Source organism: Ovis aries, chromosome X (assembly GCF_016772045.2).
Source record: "Ovis aries strain OAR_USU_Benz2616 breed Rambouillet chromosome X, ARS-UI_Ramb_v3.0, whole genome shotgun sequence".
In the NCBI taxonomy this organism is placed as follows: domain Eukaryota; kingdom Metazoa; phylum Chordata; class Mammalia; order Artiodactyla; family Bovidae; genus Ovis; species Ovis aries.
Genome location: NC_056080.1, coordinates 56,133,191 through 56,149,151, shown reverse-complemented (window position 1 = coordinate 56,149,151; position 15,961 = coordinate 56,133,191). Strand labels below are relative to the sequence as shown.

Sequence of the window (15,961 nt, the reverse complement as noted above, 5' to 3'; positions counted from 1 at the left end):
TCCTGGATGGGATCCTGGAACAGATAAGATCATTGGGGAAAAACTGAGGTAATCTGTTTTTGTTTTATCCCTTTCTGAAGGTATCATCATTTACTATTGTTGTTTGGTCACTGTTGTGTCCAACTCTTTTGCGACCCCATGGACTGTAGCCCTCCAGGCTCCTCTGTGCATGGAATTCCCCAGGTAAGAATACTAGAATGGGTTACCATTTCCTTCTCCAGGGCATCTTCCGCACCCAGGGATCAAACCTGTGTATCCTGCATTGGTAGGTGGATTCTTTACCACTGAGCCACCTGGGAAGCCCAAAACTGAGGTAATTTGAACAAAGTATGGTCTTTAGTTAATATATCAATATTGGTTCATTGATTGTGACAAACATACTATGCTAATATGTTAATCACAGTGGAGTATATAGGAATTCTCTAATCACAGTAATTACATAAATCTAAATCTGTTCTGAGATTAAAGGTTTATTTAAAAAAATGAAACCAAAAAACCTCTATGGGGACTTTCGGTGGTCCAGTGGTTAAGACTTCACCTTCTAATGCAGGGGGTACAGGTTTGATCCCTGGTTGGGGGGCTAAGCTCTCACATGCCTATCAGCCAAAAAAACTGAAACATTAAACAGAAGCAGTATTCTAACAAATTCAATAAAGATTTTAAAAATGGTCCACATCAAAAAACCTCTATGTTGGAGGGTATGCTGGTGTTAGGGTGTGTTTCCTAAAATGAGGCAGGAGTACTTTTGTAGGAAGTGAAACCTCAATAGAAGATAGCAAAATCCCCAACAGACAACTGTTTGAGACAGAGAATGAAAATCTGTCAGTGTGTGCTGAGAAAATCTACTGCCCTTTCCTGAGCACCTAACAGGTACCAGGCCCTGTGTTAGGCACTTTCTGTATCACCCAAGCTCCCAGTCAAATCACTTGTACAACCTGACTTAGATACCAAGGCCAGCAAGTGGTAGGGCCAGGCCTACACTCCAAGTCTCTGTGACCACAGCTGTCTGTCCGTGCTGGGGTTTGAAGGAGGATCCATGTGGGTACCAAGACACAGAGACTGAGCCCTGGTTCACAGTTCCCAAGTTTGACTCCATATCTCAAAATGCCAACTCTCAACAGGCACAAAAGATAGGTGAACCAGCTCAGACAGTCAAACTGAGACGACAAAATGGGCCCTGAGGGATCACCTTGGATAACTTCCTAATTTCAGAGGTGAGACCTTAAGGGCGATTCAGAGAGGTTAACAGGACACTTTTGTGGGCAAGAGGCAAAACTGAGGCCCCAACATCAGATTTTTGGTCCATCTCCAGTATCCATTCTAGGCACAGGGACCTGCTTACCCCCGGTTTGAATGATGGCAGGCCCAGTCCCACGCCAATGGTGGCCTTGTTAGGATTCACTACTGAGTTGTAGTGGATATTCCTATGGTAGCTGACACGAATGGGTTCATCCTCATTTTGATGGATCCCATGGAATGTATTGATGGGTTCTGCAGAGAAAGAGGAGACAGGATTCACAGTGGGCTGGGTGGAACAGGCTCAGACCAAGAGTGGTCAACTGCTCACCTACCCACCACAGAAGTACCTGTGCTGTACTGGTACACCTCCACAGGCCGGTTGTACATCTCTGCCATGGCCTGCATCTCAATGTGGTTGCCATGGCAGTTGTTTTTCCGCTTCCGGTTGATGTAGGTGGTAAAGTCCTCTGTGACATAGTTGGAGAAGTAGTCAGCATTCTTCATCTGCAGAAAAGATCAGAGGATCAATGTCTATGTGGAGAAGAGATCCTCCATTCTGCCCTCGCCCCAAGGTCTCTGCAAGGTCTCACCAGATAGTCCATGCAGTGCTTTCGAACAACCTCATGCATGTCCTGGTCTCCATATACCTGGTCAGCTGTGGGGACAGAAGGAGAGGCTGGAGTCAGAGCTGCCACCAAAGAAGAGTTCTGAATCAGAACATCCTTGTGGGTGAAGGGCTGGGGGCCAGGGAAACTCCCTTACCTACCCTAAGGAATGGAGAGTTCTTGGCTTTGTGGGCTGGAATATGGTCACGAAAAAAGAGACAGGCAAGGATAGTCTTTAAGAACAAGAGTACAGGTAAGAGAGACAGAACCACAGGCATCTTGCGTAGATAAGCGGCCTTAATCACCATCAATTCCACATATACCACTCTTCGCTCTTCACATGAGGACACTGAGGCTCGGGGAGTTTGTGATTTGACCAAGGTCACCCAGAAGTCAGTCCACGACAGATTCAACTTTAGAATTCAGTTTCCTGACTCTCAGGAGTCATTATGGCCTTTATAAGGTGAAAAAAGAGAAAAAGGGAAAGGAAAATAACTGGGCTCTAAGCCCAGTTCTATTCAGTTCAGTTCAGTTGCTCAGTCGTGTCCGACTCTTTGCCACCCCATGAATCGCAGCACGCCAGGCCTCCCTGTCCATCACCAACTCCCGGAGTACACTCAAGTCCATCGAGTCGGTGATGCCACCCAGCCATCTCATCCTCTGTCATCCCCTTCTCCTCCTGCCCCCAATCCCTCCCAGCATCAGAGTCTTTTCCAATGAGTCAACTCTTCTCATGAGGTGGCCAAAGTACTGGAGTTTCAGCTTTAGCATCAATCCTTCCAAAGAACACCCAGGAATGATCTCCTTTAGAATGGACTGGTTGGATCTCCTTACAGTCCAAAGGACTCTCAAGAGTCTTCTCCAACACCACAGTTCAAAAGCATCAATTCTTCGGCACTCAGCTTTCTTCACAGTCCAACTCTCACATCCATACATGACTACTGGAAAAACCACAGCCTTGATTAGACGGACCTTTGTTGGCAAAATAATGTCTCTGCTTTTTAATATGCTATCTAGGTTGGTCATAACTTTCCTTCCAAGGAGTAAGCGTCTTTTAATTTCATGGCTGCAGTCACCATCTGCAGTGATTTTGGAGCTCCCAAAAAATAAAGTCTGACACTGTTTCCACTGTTTCCCCATCTATTTCCCATGAAGTGATGGGACAAGATGCCATGATCTTCGTTTTCTGAATGTTGAGCTTTAACCCAACATTTTCACTCTCCTCTCTCACTTTCATCAAGAGGCTTTTTAGTTCCTCTTCACTTTCTGCCATAAGGGTGGTGTCATCTGCGTATCTGAGGTTACTGATATTTCTCCTGGCAATCTTGATTCCAGCTTGTGCTTCTTCCAGCCCAGCATTTCTCATGATGTACTCTGCATTTAAGTTAAATAAGCAGGGTGACAATATACAGCCTTGACGTACTCCTTTTCCTATTTGGAACCAGTCTGTTGTTCCATGTCCAGTCCTAACTGTTGCTTCCTGATCTGCATATAGGCTTCTCAAGAGGCAGGTCAGATGGTCTGGGATTCCCACCTCTTTCAGAATTTTCCACAGTTTATTGGGATCCACACAGTCAAAGGTTTTGGCATAGTCAATAAAGCAGAAATAGATGTTTTTCTGGAACTCTCTTGCTTTTCCATGATCCAGCGGATGTTAGCAATTTGATCTCTGTTCCTCTGCCTTTTATAAAACCAGCTTGAACATCGGGAAGTTCATGGTTCATGTAGTACTGAAGCCTGGCTTGGAGAATTTTGAGCATTACTTTACTAATGTGTGAGATGAGTGCAATTGTGCGGTAGTTTGAGCATTCTTTGGCATTGCCTTTCTTTGGGATTGGAATGAAAACTGACCTTTTCCAGTCCTGTGGCTACTGCTGAGTTTTCCAAATTTGCTGGCATATTGAGTGCAGCACTTTCACAGCATCATCTTTCAGGATTTGAAATAGCTCAACTGGAATTTCATCATCTCCACTAGCTTTGTTTGTAGTAATGCTTTCTAAGGCCCACTTGACTTCACATTCCAGAATGCCTGGCTCTAGGTGAGTGATCACACCACTGTGATTATCTTGGTCATGAAGATCATTTTTGTACAGTTCTGTGTATTCTTGCCACCTCTTCTTAGTATCTTCTGCTTCTGTTAGGTCCATACCATTTCTGTCCTTTATCAAGCCCATCTTTGCATGAAATGTTCCCTTGGTATCTTTAATTTTCTTGAAGAGATCTCTAGTCTTTCCCATTCTGTTGTTTTCCTCTATCTTTGCATTGATTGCTGAAGAAGGCTTTCTTATCTCTTCTTGCTATTCTTCGGAACTCTGCATTCAGATGCTTATTATCTTTCCTTTTCTCCTTTGCTTTTCCCTTCTCTTCTTTTCACAGCTATTTGTAAGGCCTCCTCAGACAGCCATTTTGCTTTTTTGCATTTCTTTTCCATGGGGATGGTCTTGATCCCTGTCACCTGTACAATGTCACGAACCTCCGTCCATAGTACATGAGATCTAGTCCCTTAAATCTATTTCTCACTTCCACTGTATAATCATAAGGGATTTGATTTAGGCCATACCTGAATTGTCTAGTGGTTTTCCCTACTTTCTTCAATTTAAGTCTGAATTTGGCAATAAGGAGTTCATGATCTGAGCCACAGTCAGCTCCCGGTCTTGTTTTTGCTGACTGTATAGAGCTTCTCCATCTTTGGCTGCAAAGAATATAATCAATCTGATTTTGGTGTTGACCATCTGGTGATGTCCATGTGTAGAGTCTTCTCTTGTGTTGTTGGAAGAGGGTGTTTGCTATGACCAGTGTCTTCTCTTGGTACTAGTAAACAAAATGACCCAAGTGTTCTGAGCTTCATATGCCTCAAGTGTAAAATGGGATCAAGCTGGGTAACTCCCTGGCAAGCCTATTGTGGAATTAATGAGATAATAGGTGTGAAGTGACTAGCCTTAGTCTTGGGACAGAGCAGTCACTCAGAGACCCTGTCCCGTAGTGGGGCCTGAATGTGGGGTACTATGAAGGTGACAGAAGTGAGTAAAATTCTGACCCTATCCGCAAGAAGCATGTGGTCTATAAGAGAGATAAGACACATATGCACCTAACTTAATTAAGGTCCAGGCATCACAGGGCTTTAGTCACAATAAGAACCAGGCTCCCTCTGCCTCAACTGAGGATGTTCACACATGCTGTTTCCTCTTTTCAGGATGTTCTTTCCATCTTATTTGGCTGCCTACTTGTCAAATACCCATGCACTCTTAAAACAGTTTCCCACTCCTCCAAGGCACCCCATCAGCAGATTTATCAAAGATGTATACAGACTTTGCCTGATCACATTGGGCTCCCACTGAGGGCAGAGGGCAGTTCATATACAAGTCCACCCCCAGGCTCAGAGCCTGGTGCGGTGCAAGAAATGCAAGTTTGCTGAGTGGATTGGGGAGGCTAGGGGAGTCAGGGAGCCTTCTTTGTGAGAAATTAAAGTGGGCTTGAAGATGAAGCATGCCTGATATCCACTGGCTAAGATGAAGAGGGAATGTCCCTTTGTCTCCTCAGAGGACTGTTGCTCTGATGGGATATCCCTGTGACACTGGGGCAGGGGCAGGTCCCACAGCAAACACCACAGAGCTCTTCCATGACACAGTCTACTTCTGCAAAGAATCGCCAGAACACCCTCCCCCCTTCCCCCTCCATGAAGGGTTCTGTGAGATAAAGAGAAAAAGGCAGCTCTGAGATAGAAAACGGGGCCCACGCCTGTCTCATGTCCTCCTGGAGGTGCAGAGACCAGAGGGTGATGGGGAGTTGGGAAGGGGTAGCCCCTTTACCGATGTAAACAAGGATGTGGGTTCTGTGGCCACACTCTCCCTCACCCTCCTCCCCCTCTGCAGCACTTCCAGCAAGTCACATGCCCTGTGCACAGGCTGGGGGGCCCCTGCCACTGCCTTTCTTAGAAGCCAGGACCACAAACCCACTGTGGCTGCCGGAGCTGCTTGAGGAGCTATTTCCGTAGAATAAACCTGGGGTGCTGAAGAGGCAGTGCTGTTGGCAGCTGCAGTAAACAGGAACTGAGATGGGAGTGAAGGGGTTAAATAGGGGTTGGTCTGCCAGGCTCAGGAAGGTGGCTGAGATGTTCCCAGGCAAGCATCAACAGGCATTTCCAGTCCTGGGAGGTGGATCTACCCAACCGAGATGCCAGATGTAGGAAGTCAGGGGAAAGGGGAGACTATGGGCCCGGGAAGAGAGTTGGGAGAGAACCTTCCTAAGAAGTTCCCATTTCCCTGCCATTGACTCCCTGCTTGACAAAAAGGCTCTTCTGCCCCGTGTGGCACTGGACAAGGCCTTAACCTCTCTGGGCTGCAATGTCCTCAACTATAAAGTGGGGAAAATAACTCCTTTTCCTCTCATGGGACGTTGTCAATACTACCGGGGATGGTCTGCCAAATACCTAAGGCATACTAGATATTCAAGAGATGGGGTTCCGTTTGTCATAAGGAGAACGATGACTCCTTCAGATAGCCAGTCACCCACAAGTCAGCTAGAAATTTCACCAGAACCACTTAAGTCCTTCCTCATTTCTGCTGCACTTCATCAGCCAGAGGAAAGTCCCAAACTCAAAGTGTAGGTTATTTCTCCTCATGCGGGCAGAACTGGTTCTCTACCTTTGCTGAATCCAAAGGTCCATTAGCCTACCTTGTGCCCATAGTTCAAATCTTTAGCAACCAAATTAACATCAAATCAGTAACACAGTCCTCACAAAATAGGGTCCTTAAGTGTGGGCAAGGGATGACCTTTTCAACTTACCTATAAAATGTAAAATACCACCTTCTCTCTTCAATTCTGAGATGCACCAATAGGTGATACAGAACATGTATTTAATCACAGCTTTTGGGAGAGGGTGGTTATAAGACATACCCTAGATTGGGAATCATCAATGTGGAAGAAAATGTGCATCTCTGAACCAAGGAAAGAGAGCAACAATACCTTGCCAATGAAAGAGTAGAAGGACCTTCTCGATGACATAAAAACACCCAGTGCAGGACTAAGAACACAGGAAATCCTCACTGTGGAGATGCTTGTCTCAATTTGCCAGCCCCACCTCTGTCCTCCAGAAAGCCCTCCTCCCTAGAGATTGGCACATGGAACTAGGGACTGAGCTGGACTTCCCTGTGGGGGCCAAGATGGAGGAAAAGAGCCCAATGGTCCTGCAGAGGTAGGGGAATTCAGAGCACTTGTTTTGATAGAAACTGAAACTCCTCCTCTTGCTGACACTGCACTTGTGGGCAATGTGCACCTGCTCTCCCCTCCCAGAGTCCAGTTGGAAGGGGGTCCCCCACTCCCTCACCTCTGTCCCCAACCCAAAGAGGGCTCAGAAATCTTCAGTACATTACTACAATTGGTTCCGCCAAGGCCTTTTCACATCCCAGCTCATTCCATCCTTACTCGAAAAAACCCTACTTTACACAGGAGGGATACTAAGGTACAGAAATGTGGCACAGCTGGCCCAAGGCCACACATTGGGGAGGTTGAAAGAGAGGCCAGGCTTTCAAGGAATAACTGGTAACTTTGAGCACTGATGCCGAGGAGACATTACCACCACCAATCTGGCTGTCACCTTAGCCACCTGACTCCCTAGGTCAGGCTTGTCTGCCTCAGTTTCCCCACCAACACAAGCAGGAATCAGCTGGAACCTAGGAAAGGCCTGCAAGTGGTCAGAGATTACAGATATATTAGGACCTGTACCCCTCACTAAGGCCACAGAGGTCAGCATGAACATTCCCTCCCCACACCCTATTATGTCCTTTCTCTGAGCATACAGAGACACCAGCACAGAAATGCACATGTGCATGCACACAGTCAGTAAAAGATGTTCCTTGAAGCCAAATACCCACGCAACAACCACAACTACAGGGAACTGTCACATTCAAAAAGTAGATGCCCTTGCCACCCTCAGTTGGGGAGCCAGCAAAACTCAGCCCTCTCAATAGCCTGGTCTCTCAGATGCCTGCTCCTCTACTCAAGAATTCCCGCCGTAAAGATGGAAAAACTGAAGGAGGCAGGGCAGAGAGGGCAACAGAAGCCGGTGTACATGGTGGTCCATGGGATTCTTCTTCTGGCCTGCTTCAACCTCAAACACGAATGTCTGATACTGGCTGTGTGACCTAGATAATAAGGCCCTGACCTTCTCTTGAGGCCTGTTTCCCATTTATAAAACGACAAATTGATCTAAGATCCATTCCTCCAATGCTGATGGTCCATGTTCCAAGACCAAAAGGCCTTGAGCAGTGGACCTTGCTGTTTCTGGGCCCCATCACCAAAATATGCACAGCCCCAGCTGCATCCCCACAACTCATGCAGACACCCACACACACGGCCACCACTCTGCCCACAGAAGCCAAGGCCAGGGCCAGAGGTTTTTGCTGAGTCAAAGCTGTATGCAGAGAGGGAGGGAAGAGAGATGCAGACTCACGTTTCCAGGAGAAGGTTATCTGAGCACAGCAGGGGCAGGGTGGACCACAGGATACCTCTGGGACCCAGGCTCCCACTTTCACTCCACCCCAGCCTATGCTGATGCCCACGAGTCTCCAATAGGTGGTGGGTGAAAGAACTGTGCACAAGCATGGGATACTGGTTCACACTGGGGACACCCAGATCTCAGAGGCAAAACCCACCTGACTCAGGATTCCTAAGAGTAGAGGGCCACAGGCTGTTTGCTGCAAGAAGCAAGGCCCTAGACATCAGGGAATACAGCCACAGTCACCCAGGCAGTGACCTAAGAAGCTAGGGCTTTCCTAGGATAATAGAAAGAATGTGTCCTTTGGACACATCTGGGTTCCCATGCCAGTTCTGCCACTACTTACCCTGGGCACATCACTTCCCCTTCCCGAGCCTCAATGGGAGGCTCTTCTCACCTGGTTTCATGGGATAAGGATCCCAATTTTGCAGGTGAACGTGAAGTACCACGTGGAATGCCCAGCAATCAGTCAGGGTCGAGGAACAAGAGTGGTCTCTTTGTCTCTCCTCATTCCAACTCCAGCCCTCAGTTATGTGGTCCTTCTACTATTCAATGTGTGACAGGAAGTTAGAAATTGTCACCCTTCTCACCAGAGCCTAGAGCAACTACCACCTGCCCCTGTCCCAGTGAGGCTGGAAGCAGAGGGGTAGCAGAAAGCGTGAGGATAAAGTCTCCTTTGGGGTTACATGTCCTGTGCACTGTGCCCCAGGGAAACCTCCACATGAGGCCTAGAGACCCAGGGGTCATGTACTTCTCAGGGAGAGGCCATGGGGCTTCTGAGGTTTTACAAAGAAAAGCCAAGTGCAGCCCAGTCAGAGGAAATGTGTAGCCATAGTGCTGATAGGGAAAGGCCTTCACCTGTCATGGTCAGCTCTTCCTGTAAGCTTAGGCCCCTTACTAGAAGGTCTCAATGAGGGGGAAGGGTCAGAATGTGTTTGGGAAGAACAGCCAGATGAACACACACTTAAATTTTGTTTCTTACATGGGTTACTGCCAAGCCTGGTCTTAACTAGGCCCAAGGCCCACCTCAAATAACACCCAAGACACAGATGCCCAGCTGCATTCTCTGACCCTCACTCCACCAGGAGCCTTGCCTACCCCACATTCAGACTAAGGTCTTGGCACAGGCCTAACATCTAATGGGTCCCCACCTATTCTTTCTTTGCATTCCTTTGGTCCAAGATGCCCCCAAACCTATTTCTTTCTCTAGGAAACATCCCTGGGAGAACATGGACTTGAGCCACAGGGATAAGGGAGTTGGAATTTTCCCAGACCACCAAAGTCCACTGCCTGAACCTCTTCTGCTTGGTAGAATAGGGAGACAACCACTCACCCCACCAAACTTTCTATCACCCACTCAAACATTTGTGACTCTGAGGCACCACTAAGAACTGCAGAATCAACACCATTTCAAACATGGGAAAACGGAAGTTATGAGTCAGGGGGAGTACTGAAATAAAGGGCTTCCGACTCTCAGGTCAAGGCTCTTATCAGAGGGGATGTTTCCTTGAGAGACAGCAGAGCTCCAAAGGGAGTGAATCACACTCTCAGCTTGTCCCTTGGATACTAGCATAGAACTTCAAAATTGCTTTTTGAGTCACCGATCAGAGCCAGAGAAGCTTCAAAGATCTAGCTCAGATTGGACAGCAGATGGTATTAAGGAATTATTAATTTTGTTATGTATGTAATGGTATTTTTGTTATGTTAAAAAAGAAAGAGTCCTTATTTGTCAGAGAAACATACAGAAATATTTACAAATGAGATGATCCATGTTGGGATTCTGTTTTAAAAATATTCTTGTTTCAGGAGCGTGAAAGAGTGGGTGGGGTAGTGATGAAATAAAGTTGGCAATATGTTAACAATTATTTTGAAGATGAGTGATGGGTACATAAAGGGTTCACTATTCTACTTTTGTGTAAGTTAAAAAAAAAGTTCTGTGATCCCAAGGTGACAGCTGTGTGCTGCAGTTAAGAGCACAGGCCTCACACTAAACTAACCTAGACTCTGCCTCCTGACTGTAATATGTACTCTCTGAACCTAGGTAAGTCACTCTCTATTTCTGAGCTGCTTTTCTCATCTGACAACTGCAAGCAATGGTTCTTCACTTATCTAGCTTGGAGGAGAATTAAAAAGTTTTCCTCTAGCACCTGACAGAGCAGTTTGTCCCCGCTGCGGCTGCTGCTGCTAAGTCACTTCAGTCGTGTCTGACTCTGTGCGACCCCACAGACAGCAGCCCACCAGGCTCCTCTGTCCCTGGGACTCTCCAGGCAAGAATACTGGAGTGGTTTGCCATTTCCTTCTCCAATCTGTCCCTAAATAATGTTATTTTCTCCATCTTTATTACTACTGTTATTATTACTTTCACACCACCATATTGCCTCATGACCGAAGGCTAGAGGCCAACTACTAACTTAGGCTGAGGCCAGGAGTCGCTAAAAGACCAGCTAACTCTGCCCCCAACCCTGTCACACAAGTTACTCCTGACAAGAACAACATAGTTCAGGGGCAGCCCTAGGCCCTTGAAGGCTAAGGCAAAGACTCACCTACAGCCCGGAAGAGACAGGCACCATCCTCCTTCATCTGCTTGATGATGAAGCCCTTCTTGTCTCGCAAGGCCTTTTCAAACCAGTGCTCCTGCTGGAGGGAAGAGGTAGGGATCATCAACAGGAAAGACCCATACCCTCACCACCAAGGCCCTGTCCTTGAGCTCTTAAGGGACCCAGATGATTGGCTGAGAGGACAACGGACAAGGTCCAGTTCTCTGCCCTGCTAGACCACTCCATGCATGTGGAGTAGGAGACCCTTCTAGTGAATCAGTCTCTGTGTAAGCAGAAGGCTTGCTCCCAGAGGGGCCTCATCTGTATTCTAACCCCTGCTGACCATCCTGGGAATCCCATGTTGGGCCTATCCCCTAGGCAGCCAGATGCCCAGAACCAGCAAGCGCCTAGGGGGAGAACCTGACTTGACCTAGAGGAGATTCACCTGGGGACCTTCTAGTCACTCAGGGTAGGGGAGATATTAAGGAGGGAGTAGACTGGCAAGAGCCTAGATCCAGAGCCCCACATACAGCCAAAGAATTCCAAAATATACTGTATAAAGCAAAATATATGCTAAGTACAATCTCACTTGTGACATTTAACATATATATATATATATGTATACAAACACATATGCACACGAAGCTGGGAACACTTAACACAACAAAATATTATCCCAAAGTGTTGGTATTACAGGTGATTCTACTTCACCATCTCATTTATAAGAGGTATATAATGTTATCCAAAATTCTAAAAGCTTTTAAAAGCAAGTCTTTATCTAACTCATTTAGCATCACAATCCGACCTGAGCTGACAAGAACCCATCTATTCCACTTAAAAGCAAATATTCAAACATTTCCATGCAGAAACATCCAAGTGTTTGACTTTGAGGTGCTGCTACAGACCCCATGGCAAGTGTTACATAATACACAGTTTATATCCAAGTGACTTTCTTAAAATTCTGAAATGTTTCTAAATTCCAAAGTACAGCTCGCCCTAAAGGTGTGGGTTAAGTGAACCTGTACCAATGTGTATTTGCGAACGTTTTAATGAATAGGTGGAACATATAGAATGTTTAGGGCAGTGAAACTATGCTACATACTTTAATGGTGGTTACATGTCATTATACAATTATCCAAACCCATAGAAAATGTACAACACTAAGAGCAAACTCTAAGGCAAACTATGGACTTTGGGTGATTATGACGTGTCCATGTAGGTCCAATGACTATAACAAATGTACCACTTAGTGGGGGACACTGATACTGGAGGAAATTCTGCATGTGTGGGGTCAGGAGGTATATGGGAACTCCCTGTACCTTCGGCTCAGTTTTGCTATGAACCTATAATTGCTCAAAAAAAAAAGTCTATTAAAAAATGTCCACGTGTCACTTAAAACATTTTCCATCTCAACACTAAACAAAGCAGAAGCAGCAGACCTTTCTTAGCCTCCTCACGCCATCTGCTGGTCACCAGAAGAAGTCAGCCTGAGCCTGCATCAGGCCCAGGGGCCAGAAATCTCAAGGCTGCTCCTTGGGCACACCATCCAGCCCAGGGATTTATAGGATCTGGGCTACTGCTGATCAGACAGAGGGGATCACCTCTTTGCAGGCCATTTTTAACTATCTCAGATGAGGTAAATTCCTGGCAAAGTAGGAAGCATAAGGTCTAGAAGATAAAACCTCTGGGTCCAAGCCCAGCTCTGCCACTCATTTGCTGCATGAGTTTAGGTAATCTACCTGAACTCTCCAAACCTCAGTTTCCTGTCAAATGGGGGATACCTGAGCTGCCTGACAGAGCTGTCAAGAGGCTTAGAGAAGTTTCAGGAACTGAAAAGGCTTTCTAAACAACATACCATGCACTGGTGAGGTGGTCAGAAAGAGAAGGGACAAGACCAGCACACACACAGGTGACGTACATCTGAGAGGCCCTCAGAAAGTCCTAGGTGAGTGGCTAGACAGGAAATGAAGCACAAGGGACAAGCGAATACCCTATAGCGCCACCATCAGGGCCCACACCCCAGGAAGGTGTGGCTGGCTTTCCAGAGATGACAAAGGCACCTGGAAGCTCTTAATGGGCTTCCACAGGCAGCACAAACTCTTGTTTATGTACAACATTCCAGCAGTCCAGGCGTCCCTCCTTCCCCAGAGGCTGTCACACTGGACTAGCCTGCTCCAGCCAGTTCCCCTATCCCTGCCCTGCAGGTCAGCCATCTTCCAATACCATGGCACCTGCAGAGAAGCTGCAACTAGAACTACAATCCCAGACTGGACAGGAGACGTTCTAAAGAAGCAGTGCACATAGCAACTTCCTGACTTCAAATATGGGGGGGAAGAGATCGACAGGGAAAAGGGGGTCAAAGAGCACGAGAGGTGCTCCTACCTATTCATCCAACAAAGGTTTACCAGGCAGCTACTAAGTCAGACCCTGGGCTGGCAATGAGGACAGAAAAATGAATCAGATTTGGTCTCAACCATGATAAATTCATAAACTACTAGGGGGTGGGGAAATAGGCAATGTCCACACACAAGTGTGAGCAGGGCTTTAAAAGAGGTGAACACAGGGTCACTGTGAAACAGAGCAAGGGACCTGGGTCAGTCATTAAGCCTGGCATCTGAGAGAAGGTGCCACCTGAGTAAAGAAGTAAAATATCAAGACCTCCAGAAATGCTTAGTAATCACTTCTGTAATTCCAGGGATGCCAGAGACCCAACAATAAGTCCAGTAGAGCTAAAGTCCTGGAGAGGACTAGGCAAGTAAGCAGGGGAGAGCCAGGAAAAAAAAGATGAATTCCTATTAGCCAAATGCCTACCATGCCAGCTGCCAGATGCAAAAGGTAATCTCATTTAACTGTCCTCACCACAGCTCAGGTGGCAGGAAGCATTATCTTCATTTTATAAAGGCAGAAAGGAACTGGGATTCGGGTATCAGCAAAGCCTAGTGCAGAGGCAACAAGAAAAGCTTCATGAATCACAGCATGGAAACACACCTGGCAGCCCATTTGGGAAAATCCTGATTTGTCCTTAAAAGTGGAGAAGGCCTGCGTGTTCCCCTCGCACAAGCAAGGCTTTGGTCCTGGGGCAGCCAGACTGGCATCTGGGCCTGGATATGGAGGCCAGACAACTAGTCACCCACTGCCTTTGGCACCAGCAGCCTTTGGAGCAGGCTCTGGCTGAAACCCCTTCTCTCCCGCTGTGGGGAGAAAACAGGGAGGTCATGGTCCTGGGCTTCAAAGAGAGCTTAGAATCCCAAGAGATCCAAACAGTCTTTTCCTTTCCCCAACTAGACAGGAGCCTCCAAAGAAGATGCCAACTTGGATGCTGTTTAGGAAAATGGCCCAGGAAGGAAGGGTTGGCGGAAGTAAGAGGTGGGAGCAGGCCCAGCCATAAGCTACATCAATGCCCTGGCCTAAGAAAGTCAAGTCCAGACCCTGGGATTTCACTGGTGGTCCAGTGGTTAAAACTCTACAGGGAACATGGGTTCAATCCCTTGTCAGGGGACTAAGATCCTTCATGAGGCATGGCATGGCCAAAATAATAAAAAATTAAAATTAAAAAGTCCAGACCCTGAATCTTGCAAGCCCACTGCTGAACCTGAGGGCGACTCCCTCCACATCTCTGAGCCTCCAAAATGGGGCTCGGTAAAGCTCTCTGACACGACGGCATCTGAGGTACAAAACTGTAACCTACTACTTCAAAGGTTCAAGAGAAGTTGAAGCAGCCTGTGGGACCCAACTGACGTAGGTTCCAATCCAACTCCAACAATTATTAGTCAGTGATTAACTGCTCTGAGCCAGTTTTCCTATCTGTAAAATGGGCTAACAAGCCTCCCAATAACAGGGATACTGGGCAGACTCAAATATTACAAGACTGTTCAGTACTTCCCTAGTGGCTCAGAGGGTTAAGCATCTGTCTACAACGCGGGAAACCCAGGTTCGATCCCTGGGTCAGGAAGATCCTCTGGAGAAGGAAATGGCAATCCACTCCAGTACTACTGCCTGGAAAATCCCACGGACAGAGGAGCCTGGTAGGCTACAGTCCATGGAGTCGCAAAGAGTCGGACACGACTGAATGACTTCAGTTCACTTCAGTATGACAGCACTTAATGAGTTCCCTTCCTTGCCCTGAAGGGAAACAAGAACATCCCTGAATAACGACCACCCAAAAATATCAGGCCCTAATCCCTAGGACCTGTAAATATTACAAGGAAAAAGGGTCTTTGCAAATGTGGTTAAGCATCTTGTGATGGGAGATTATCTTGGAGTAGGGTAGGACCTAAATGCAATGCAATTTCAAGTGTCCTTAGGACAGCAGAGGAGGATCTGACACAGCCAGGAGAGACCGCCCATACACAGAGAAGCCAGGCAGAGGTCAGAGTGATGCAGTCAGAAACTAAGGAATGGTAGCAGCCGCCAGAAGCTGGAAGAGGACTGGATTCTCCCCTAGAGACTCTGGAAGAAGTTTGGCCCTGCCAATGCCTTGATTTTGACCCAGTGGAATTGACTTTGAAATTTTGGCCTCCAGAAGAAAGAAAGAATAAATTTCTGCTGTTTTAAACTGCCAAGTTTGTGGTAATTTGTCACAGCAGCCACAGGACACAAATATAACACCCCTGTAGCACTCCCTGGTGTGAACTGTGAGGCAACATGGCATGGCTCCCACCCCATAGGATCCACCTCAGCTGCATCCCACGACCAGGGAAAGGGTTAGAATTAAAGCTGCAAGGGCCTGGAAGCCCCCCTCCTAGCCTGGGAAGCTGCTGACCCTGTCTATCGATGAATGAGTTGCCAATGAAACGAGGAGGCAGGAGGAGATGGCAGCAGCAGTGGTAGCTCATGGACAGACAGATGTCTAGGAAGAGCCCACAGCCAAGAGGTTTTTAGTATTCTGGACTACACAGCTCTGTCCCAGCAAGTCTGGTGCCAAGACCACCCCTCTCTCCCCCAAAACACCCAGAACACTGGCTCTGCTCCACGGGCTAAACATAACCAACCCATCCAGTGAGAAATACAGACAACACACTGCTCTTTAAGGACTAACAGAAGCTCTCCAGGGCAGAGGAATCACAAAAGAGCAAGACCCCAAA

General features: G+C 47.1%; 1 protein-coding gene across 6 annotated transcripts in view; it reads right to left on the bottom strand.

Moving 5' to 3' along the window:
• Positions 1 to 15,961, bottom strand: part of OTUD5 (OTU deubiquitinase 5) — a 29,290-nt gene that overhangs the window by 7,641 nt on the left and 5,688 nt on the right. For 3 of the 6 annotated variants that reach the window (XM_027963349.2, XM_027963350.2, XM_027963352.2), the window contains 4 exons: positions 10,884 to 10,977; positions 1,830 to 1,894; positions 1,587 to 1,743; positions 1,343 to 1,491 (listed from right to left, as the gene is read on the bottom strand). In XM_027963349.2, coding sequence (XP_027819150.1) covers positions 1,343 to 1,491; positions 1,587 to 1,743; positions 1,830 to 1,894; positions 10,884 to 10,977 — 465 coding nt within the window. The remainder of the gene's footprint in view (positions 1 to 1,342; positions 1,492 to 1,586; positions 1,744 to 1,829; positions 1,895 to 10,883; positions 10,978 to 15,961) is intronic. The other 3 variants (XM_027963351.2, XM_060408019.1, XM_042242010.1) reach the window with 1 other exon arrangement.